Source organism: Suricata suricatta, chromosome 10 (genome assembly GCF_006229205.1).
Source record: "Suricata suricatta isolate VVHF042 chromosome 10, meerkat_22Aug2017_6uvM2_HiC, whole genome shotgun sequence".
Lineage (NCBI taxonomy): Eukaryota > Metazoa > Chordata > Mammalia > Carnivora > Herpestidae > Suricata > Suricata suricatta.
Window position 1 is genome coordinate 78,944,179 of NC_043709.1, and position 10,353 is coordinate 78,954,531.

General features: G+C 40.2%; 1 protein-coding gene across 1 annotated transcript in view; it reads right to left on the reverse strand.

The window, feature by feature from the left end:
- The window catches only part of SMCO2 (single-pass membrane protein with coiled-coil domains 2), a 29,528-nt gene extending 20,809 nt beyond the window's left edge, over positions 1–8,719 (reverse strand). The window contains exons 1-4 of the mRNA XM_029955521.1: positions 8,649–8,719; positions 7,878–7,985; positions 3,850–3,987; positions 1,651–1,768 (exon numbers count right to left, since the gene is read on the reverse strand). Of these exons, the coding sequence (XP_029811381.1) occupies positions 1,651–1,768; positions 3,850–3,987; positions 7,878–7,985; positions 8,649–8,719 (435 nt within the window). The remainder of the gene's footprint in view (positions 1–1,650; positions 1,769–3,849; positions 3,988–7,877; positions 7,986–8,648) is intronic.
- Between the last annotated feature and the right edge of the window lie 1,634 nt (positions 8,720–10,353).

Genomic DNA, 10,353 nt, shown 5'->3' on the forward strand with positions numbered 1-10,353 from the left:
ATGGCAATTTTGGTAGTCTGGTTAAAGTCTATTCTCTTACTTAAACCAACTGATTTTTTAAAACCTTCTGTTAACCCTGTCCTTTTTCTGAATCTTTCAATCTCATGGTCTCATAAAAAATGTAAAATTATGCAAAATAAAGACCTTGTGGGTTTGCTTTCAGGGAATAAGAGAAAACTGCTTCTTCCTAAAGAAGTCATATATTTGCCTTTTTATTGGCAAAGATCCTAATTTATTAACACTTATGTTAATTATGTAACTGAATGTGATTTCTTTTTATATAGTTACAGAACTTTCCCTATAGATAAGTTGACATAAAGGCATATAGACAAAAATTTTGTAAAAGCCTTTGTGAACAGAATACTCTGATTTGAAGTTTGTAAGAAATAGTTTTTTTGCCTTATACCCTGAGAATGTGGACTATTTGGTAAGCTCTTACATAGTGAATAATTTTATTCTCTAATTAGACTTATTCTATACTGAGTCAATAAGGGATGTTCACTGACTGACAGGATGCAGTGAGTCTAATGGTAACAGCTCTTGCCTGGAGTCCAAGGACAAGGCCCCCCTCAAAAAAAAAAATCAGATGATACTATTTATAAAATAATACCTTCAATTCATGTGTTCCCTAAGACCATGGAGCTTCACACCTCAATTTCCCAATTTCCTTTTCTCATCCTCAGCCTTTCATAAGTCTCCCCTTCTAATTCAATACCTATTATTCTTTTTTTCCATAAAAGGTGTCTGGCTGGCTGGCTAGCTGTCTGTCTTTCCTTTTGCTTCTTGTCTATCTCATTATATCTATTCTCCAACTTCTAACTCCAGTCCCTCATGCCTTCTATCCCCTTCTATTTCTTTGTTTCTATGTTTACTTGCTGAAGAGTCCTCAAAGGTAAAGTCCAGCTTACAGTATTCTTTTGGGATTTTTCCTTCTATGGATTTACAGAAGTAGCGGACCTGAATGCAAAATATATTGGAAGGAGGAGTAGACAAAGAGATGAATCCTGAGCCCTCTGGGTGGTGGGGGTGGGGGGTGCATAAGCCTGGGAGTGGACATTCTCACTCTAGCCTTCTTTCTGACTGGTTGAAACCGAAGGGCAATGGCCTGGGGGAATCTATGGAGAGATTTGCTCATTGATAATACACTAGGTCTATCTCCACCACGCCCCTGCTTTGATCTAGATGGTAGTGAAAACATAAACCCTTCCCAGGACAATCTCGGCATCGTTGGAATTTCCTCCATTCAATATCAGCTGGGTGACTGAATTTCAAAGACGGAGATGTTCAAACTGAATTAAGAGTAAATAGATGTCTCTGGTGTTTCCTGTTGGGAGACAGTCTGTGAGCAGGAGGTGATATTACACATGGCAATTTACTCTAGGGTGGAAAATGTTATGGTTATTTCACAAATCCCAAGGACAAAAGTAACATAGAATGCACAAGCATTTTTGCATTTTTGCGTGGAAAGGTTAGCAAGCCCTTCACATGATAACGGCAGCCCTCAGAGGACACACTCTCTCCCTCCTGGTCTCAAGTTCTGAACCCCTGCACCTACTATGGGGGAAACCCTCAGATCTTTCCTTGCGCCTTGAGATTTGAGACACGAAGTTCCTCTCTTCACCCACTGTGCCACTTACATCTCCCCCTTACCCATTTTGTAGTCGCTGTCTCATGATGAAAGGCAGTTTGAGGCTTTTCAGAGAAAATGTTGTTCTCAACATCTGATCTGTCCAATATGCGGTCCATTTTGGTAAATTCCCTTAGCAAACTGCAAGCCACATAATCAAAACAGATGCTGTTATCATGTTTTAGGTTTATGGGTTAGGCCCGTCCTGACCATCTCTAGAGGGAGAACACTGCAGTCTTTCCCGGCTCCAAGGAGTACTGAGTGAACAATGTATACCATGGCATACTGCACAAAACAGGAACAGAGAGGCGGGATGGGTATTTGCTGACTGAGTCAATGAGTGACTGAACAGTGAGATTGCAAATTCCAAAGCCGTTACAGCTGTGTACCTGCGTGCATGCAAACGTGTGTGTAAAATAAACAAATAATAGATACTCTTTTTAAAAAAGGAGAGTTGAAAAGTGTCGCTTGGTTCAAAAGACCATGCAGAATGGAGTAAGTTTGTGATCTCCAGCTGCCTGATATCTGCCCCACAACATTTACTAGTTTCTTTTTTCTGCTTCCACAGAGATTCCATGCAAAAACAAGCTATGCTTATGTAGATATATATGCCTTTATAAATATACATGAGAGGATATTATACATATTATTCTGTACCTTATATTTCTTTTTTAACAACCTTTTGAAGTCCATTTCATATTAGTATACAGAACTGCTTCATTTTATTGTTTGATTTTTAATTTTTTAATGCTTATTTATTTTTAAGAGAGAGAGAGAAGGAGAGAGAGGGTGCAAGTAAGGAAGGGGCAAAGAGAGGGAAACACAGAATCTGAAGCAGGCTCTAGGCTCCGAGCCGTCAGCACAGAGCCCAACATCGGGCTTGAACTCAAGAACCGGCAGATTATGACTTGAGCCAAAGTCAGACGTGAACTGACTGAGCCACACAGGTACCTCAGGAGCTGCCCTGTTTTAAAATGGTTATGTGGTACTACACTGTGGGGCCATACACCAATTTGCTAATCAGTTCTTCATTAACGTGTATGTATATAGATTACTTCTAGTTAATTGCTACCACAGTGTTGCAGCGAAAATCCCGACTCATCTATGAGCCGATGTGTATCTAAATGTACAAATATATCTATTAAATAACCTTGAAAATAGAATTGCTGTGTCAGTAGATACATATACTTTACATTTTGATAAATTTTACCAAGCTATGCCTTAAAGAGGTTGAGTCCATTTACACATCCAACAAAAATGATAAAGTGCCCCTCCTTTTCTACAATCAAGTATTATTAAAGTTTTTCATCTTTGCCAATCCCCTATGCTTAAACTGATATCTTGTTTTAGTTTTAATCTTTTTTTATTTGTGAGGTTGAGCGTCTTTGCCTATATGTATAAAACCCATTTGTATTTCCTGTTCTCTGGTAAGTGTATTGATATCCTTTGCCCATTTCCTAGATTACTGGTATTTTTGGGGTGCATATGTGTGTATATATACATATACATATACACATATCACATATACATTGTGATGGAGGTCTATGGCTGCAACTTCCAGTCTGGGGGTTTGAACCTTGAGGTGGGGTGTACTTTACACCCACCCTACATAGAAAGGGGTCCTGGAAACTATAAACATTTCTATAGATTGAACAAATATTGCTCCATAAATAAATACTGCTCAAAGTTTCCAAAGGCATATACTACTGTGATTAATAAGTTGTAAATGCATATAAAAACATCTTTGATATCATAATAGGCTTTTTAACACATGAGGATCCTGGAAAATCTTTTACCTTAACAAATTTCTTCTTATTCAAAAAGGTTTTTAACCGTTGGTTTATAGTAGAACGCATTTTTATCATGTATTAACAAATGCATATGTATACTTACCTGAGTATTTTGTGCTTTTTCTACTCTAGAAAGTATTGTAAATGGTTTATATATTTTGCATGTGAAGATAATAAAAGCACAAAACAAAGTATTTTTGTAACTTTAGATTAAAGCCTTGACCAATTCCATTCAACTGATGTCCACCAGGTTTATGACCGTAGGTCCCTTTTTAGTCTCTCCCAATGAATATTCATGAGGTCAAAATGAGAAGAATGGTAGAGAAGAATGTCAACCCCACCCTTGAACTTGAAAATCTCATTGTTTGCATCCTACTGTCCCAACGAAATCTCCAGACAGAGGCTGTTCCTGAGAGCTCAGCCCTCACTTACTTCTGCATTGCACCTTCAACCACATCCGTATTTTGAAGAAAGCCATTGTTTCCCTCAGCAAACTGTTGTTCCTTTCCAACTGTCTTCATCTGCAGAGACATCCTGTCACTTAGCTTCCTAAGAGCCGTTTCTCCAGCACTGCAGGGACAATGATGGCAACAAGAGGGCTTTCAGAGCAGGATGGTGACTACATCCCCTGTGCTGATACACTGATAGCAGGCGTATTTCAGGGAGTTTGACCTTCACCCCTCTCCTTCCAAAACTGGCCATTGTTTTGGAAGGGAGCCCAACGTAAGCCTTCAGGTTTCTCTGTTCAGAAATATAGAGCAAAGTCCGTGTGTGTGGCTGTTCTTTAGGACTTCTCTGGCTAATCTGAGGGTTGTCTGAGCCCACAAATATGTATTTTAAATCCTTGAATGGGACTATTATAGAGCAGTATAAAAGCGCCAGGCTAGGAAAATGGGAACCTTCATTTTTGTAACCTCTTTCTGATCATGTATATGCACAAAAAATGGAAAAGGAGAAAAAAATGAAATAGAAATGACTGGTACTCTGCCGATGACCAGAGATACCCCAGATATATCCAGACAAAACCACTGCTAATGTTTTGTTATATTTATTTCCATTTCTAAATTTGATATTTGTTTTATTCTTTTCCTGTTGTTGACAATTAGGTCATTTCTAATTTTTTAATATAAATACTATAGTAAAGAATAGCTTTGCTTAGTAATTTTCAGTACATCTCTATTACTTACTTACACTTTGCTTAAAGGGAAAGAGATTGGGTCAAGGTGTATATGCATTTTTAAGGATTTAGAAAAATATTCCCCAATTGCTTCCCTAAAGGTTGAAACAACGTACCCCACCACCAGCTGTATATGCAAAGGGGAGTTTCCTTCCAGCCAGATAGGCAAGTGTTAGCAGAGGGCAGAGGAATTAAGTGTTAGAGTACTGAGGCAGTGAGAAAAAGAATGGTGAAAGGAAATAGAAAGGAGGCAGAGAGGCATGAAGCAGGTTCTAGGAAGCTCATATGAAAAGCTATAAGAAAGGATCCCTATGAAACATAACTCTCATTTATTGGCAGAAATCACAGGGATTGTACCCACCATCAAAAGGAGGAAATTTTCTCCTCTGGAGGGTAACCTGACCCCCCAGGACCCTGAGAGGCAGAATCCCTGAGGGACCGAGGGGAACTGTAGGCTAATGGAAGACAAAGGATAGCAGGGATTTTCCTAGAAGGGTGATTATGGCTGGGGTTAGGAATGGTAGGAGGAGGGTGCCTGGGTGGCTCAACTGATCATTGAGCATCCGACTCTTGGTTTCAACTCAGGTCATGGTCTTGCTGTTCTTGAGATTGAGCCCCCTGTTGGGCTCTGTGTTGACAGTACGAAGCCTGTTTTGGATTCTCTCTCTCCCCCTCTCTCTCTCTGCCTTTCCCCCACTTGCTCCCTTCTCCCCCCACCATCAAAAATCAATAAATATTAAAGAGAAAAGGAAAAAGAATGGTAGGCGGAGAGAGGCTCTGGGAACCACAGAGATTTTGGAACCATCTGGGCAGCCAACAGCCTGGTTCATCACTCTGTGGCAAAATTGAGCTTTGTCCTTGACCAGTCGGGGGGATCCACAGTAGATGTGGTACAAAGGGGGCCCCTGTGAAGGAGAAGCAAAGGGAAAGACTAGAGCCTTTGATGTGAGATAGCTCCATCCTTCTTAACTTTAAACATGACAAAAAAGACTGAAACTTTGATCTCTTTCAGGAGGGACACTGTGACCTGTCCAATTTCATCACAGATCCTATCTGAACAGTTTCATCTGTTTCCTGAAGGTGCTAAGCGTTACTAAGGCAGTTCCTAGCTTTGAAAGATGAATGGCCATGAAATTTGCCTGGTTTCATGTCTCTTTCCTGTCCAAAAATTGGAATACTGTGCAAATAATATTTCCTGACTTGGTAATTCTTTGACATCCTAATAGTTTCCATTAGATAATTCAAAAGAAAATCTGTTTCTCTCAATTCTAGTACCTACCCAAATTTTTCTTCTGTACACTTTCTCTTATTTCAAATAACAGAACCCTAATAATGGCTTATGTTTGTGCAGCACCTAATAAGATTACGTATTATCTTAATCAGTTTCTACAACAACACAGTGAGGAAGGTATTATTCCTGTTTTATGTGTCCTAAGCGCTTGAAGATGGTGTGATTTACTTAGAGTTATACCACTGGTTAACTAGTAAAGTTAGGGCTCAGAAATTCCATGTCCTCACAGTTACTTATAAGGGATTTCTCCCCCACCCCAAAAGATGATCTAGATCAGGGCTCTCCAGTAAAATTTTCTGTGATGTTGGAAATCTTCTCTACACTGTTCAGTACAGAAGGCACCAGCCATCTGTGTCTATTGAGCACTTGAGATGTGCTAGTACAACGGAGGAATTGAAACTTTAATTTAACCTAAATAAATTTAAATTCATTTAGCCATATGTAGTTAGGGGCTACCATATTGAACAACTCGGGTTTTCTAGCCCAGGAGTCAGCAAACTTTAGCCTGCAGGCAAATTCATCCTGTTTCTGTGAATAACATTTTATTGGAACACAACCACACCCATTCCTTTACATATTGTCTATGACTGTTTTGTGCTGCAATGACCAAGTTCAATGGATACAAGAATGATAGAAGTTTGGTTTGCAAAGCCTAAAATATTTACTACCTGGCATGCAAAGCATAAAAAATTTACAATCCTGCTCTTCACAGAAAAAGTTTGCCAATGCCTGTTCTAGACCACCACCTTCTTCTATGATGATGGGTGTTTGCCACAATGAATCAACTAGATGCAGTGAATAGGAGTTTGAGCATTGGAGAGTCAAGCTGAGTTATATCACAGCATCCACCCTTAGCAGCTTAGCATAATCTCAGTATTCTAGGTCTTACTTTTCTCATCCATAGAATCATGCAAACATATTATCACTAATGTTGCTACAGTCATGAGGAGCAAATCAAACAATTCTTATTGTGCTTAACAGTGTCAGATAGATGAAAATACTTGGCAATGTTATCTATCTATTAAAATAAAAACAGAAGAATGGGAGTTATTAGTCAGGTTTCTTTAGCTTCAAAATAATAATAATAATGATAATGGTGATGATGATGATGATAATAATAATGTTTACACATGTGCAGCACCTTTAGTTTATAAAGAACTTTCACTAACTTTCATTTAATCCTCACATCCACCCTGTATAGTCAGGCAACCCAGGCAGATCTCATTGCCTCTATTCTTAGATGCAGAAACTGAGACTCAGCGATGGTCCATGATGTGCCTCAATTTTATTGTTAGAAAATGGTAGAATCAGGATTTAAACCTGCAGGTTCTGGCTATGAGGGTGGCACTTATCTTACTGTTATACATATGTTTGATGCCCAAAATGGCTTAATGGGTTACTTAATAACCTTCTCATCTCAAAAACAGGCTATCTTTTGAAGCTAAGGTGTTTTTGTTTTTGTTTTTGTTTTTTTTTTTGCTGTTTTTTGGTTTTTAGTTTTTAGTAATCTTTACACCTAGTGTGGGTCTTGGACTCAAGACCTCCAGATAAAGAGTCGCATTGTGCACTGATCAGGCCAGCCAGACACCCTTGAAGCTAAGCCTTGACTAGGTATGTAGTGTAGGTCCTTCTCAAAGTGTGGTCCACACACCTGCAGTATCAGCACCACCTGGGAGCTTGCTAAACAGGCAGAATTTCAGGTCCTATCCTAGACTCCCTGAATCATCAGCTGCATTTTCACAAGATCCCAGGTGATTCTTATATGTGTGAAAGTTTGGCAGTATTCACTCTAGACCTTCTCCCTACATCCTATCTCTTCATTCCTAGGTGTTTACATCTTTGGCCTCCAGGACTGTTTGGTACAACCGGAATGAATCCCTCCTCCTTCCCCCGGCCTCATCAAAACCTTTAAAATTATAAATTTGGAGAAACATTAACCAAAAGGAACACATCAACTATTTTAAAAGACAGCTGATGAGATCTCTAACTTACATTTTGTGGGAGATTTTCTCCAGGCCTGACCACTCAGAATTACCCTCTTCAGTAAGCGCTAGCCAGACAATCTGGGATCCCAGAAATTTTAAAGCACGGTTCCAGTAATCAAGGATTTGATGTCAAGGCTCCTGACAAGGTTATGATGAGATGGTACAGCTGTGAAATAGTATATGCCTGCTGATATCCTTGTTCTTCTCAATTTGGTAATCAGAAAACCCCTCCCAATTCAGTGGGGTAAACGGGACAGTTAAGTTTCCCTGAAAACTCCTGGTGATGCCAGATCTGCCTTTCCCCTAGAAGAGGCCATTTATGAGTGACACACACCTAGGCAGGTGAGTTTGCCGTTGGACTTGTCCTCTTTGACATTCCACATGGAATGTGGCACATGCAACCCTTCAACCCCCTCTCACAAGGTTCCAGGTTTATAGAGCTCTCCTGCTTTTTTTTTTTTAATGTACATCTCCAGCTTATCTCCCAGCTTCCTTGCTTTTGCTAACTCTTGGAAACTAAGTCCAGCCCTCTGTCCATCTGTCTACAGACATGATGCTTTGGGATGCCCTTCCAACCTCCAATGCTTCTGCCACACCTGTTCCTTTTACCCCCTTGTCGGAACAAGATAGTTAACTAAGATCTTCTATACTAGAGCACATGACTTCCCCCATTTCCCCCTCAGCAGGAATAGGGAAGCAGTTGATCTTGCAAACCGGGGCTGCTCCTACTTTACGGCTCCATCACCTCTTTGCCTTTGACATCCATACTTCCTCTTACCATTCTCTATAACCCACTTTCACTTCTTCCAAGATGTCAGTGCCAAATTTACATTTCCCTTGGTACCTCATCTTCTCCCATCATTCTTGAGTAACTCAGCACCCATGGGAAGGGCCTAACATGCTGACTTCAGGGTTCCTAAGCCCCCAACTCTTAAAACTTTCCTCTACAACCACCAAGCTTATTCACAGTATGGAGATGCAAATTTTTATGGGCATGAACTTTTAGAATTAGATCAGTGTTTCAAACCTGGCTTTGCCATGTATTAACTATTTGGTTTGTGGCAGAATTTAATTTCCTTGTCTAAAAAAAACCATGTTGGATAATACCTGCCTAATTGGTTTGTCAAGATTAGGGCAATAATTTGAGGAGGGAGTTTAGGGCATTGCTGAATGATTGTTAGTCCTCTGGCTAGAATGTAGGCTCCCTGAAAACAGTGATGTTTGCGTGCTCTATTGACGACTGTACCTCAGCACTAGGAGTGCCTGGCACTAGGCACTAAAAAAATGCTTGTCAGAGAAATGGAATAAATGCATATATGGTAGCCATATTTTCTGTGTTTGTATTTTACGTCTTGTCATCACCCTGAGTATTTCCTCAGTTAAAAGCTCAAGGTAGATGTCCTACCTTTCTCCTGGACTTTCCGATGCTCTCTATCCATACTCAGAAACCCAGACTGCAGGGGCACCTGTGTGGTTCAGTCAGTTAAGCATCCAACTTCAACTCAGGTCATGATTTCGTGGTTCACAAGTTCGAGCCCCACTTGGGACTCTCCTCAGAGCCTGCAGCCTGCTTCAGATTCTGTGTTTCCCTCCCTCTCTGACCCTCCCCTGCTCAGGCTCTGTTTCTCTGTCTCTCAAAAATAAACAAACATTAAAAAATTAAAATAAATAAAAGAAACCCAGACTCCACCATCTTGTTACTTCCCATAGTACCTGCTGGGCTAATCTTCAGCCTTGGGTTCCTGCCTCATTTCATGACTATGTTCATACCTGTGATTGTCCCAAGTCACCCTATGCTTCTTTAAGAAAAAATCAAAGGAAAAAAAAGAGACAGAGAATCACAAGATTTTTTTGAGTGGTTCCTTCACAATTTAATAACAATGACAATAACAGCTAATGCTTAACGAATATGTACTAATGTGCCAAGCACTCTTCTAAGCGTTTTACATATATTACCTAATCTAATTATTTCAAAAGGGGAGGAATCTGGGATTCAAACCCAAAGCTGGTTAGTCTGGTTCCAGGGGCTGTGCTCTTCAGGACCACTGTGTGTGACTACTTTTCACATTGGGTTCTCATTGTTCTCAGCAAAACTTTACACATCTCTTGTTGCATCCCAAACATATGGGGCCAACAGCTGTTTTCTGTCTTGCTCGGTTCCTTTCCCTCTCTGCCCCGTTCCCAAAATGCAGCCAGCTTCCTCTGTGAGCAGTGACCCAGCCTCCCACACTGCTGCACTGACGGAGGCCACCTGATGGGAGTTCTCTCCACTGCCAGACGGCTCCCTTGTGTAACCTTTTCTCCAGAATATTCGTATGTTTTCCTCATTCTCTTCCACTTTCCTTCTAGATTAGAGGAAGTACTTTATTTTATTTTATCTTTTTAAATTTACATCCAAGTTAGTTAGCATATAGTGAAACAATGATTTCAAGAGTAGATTGCTTAATGCTTCTTACCCATTTAGCCCATTCCCCCTCCCACAA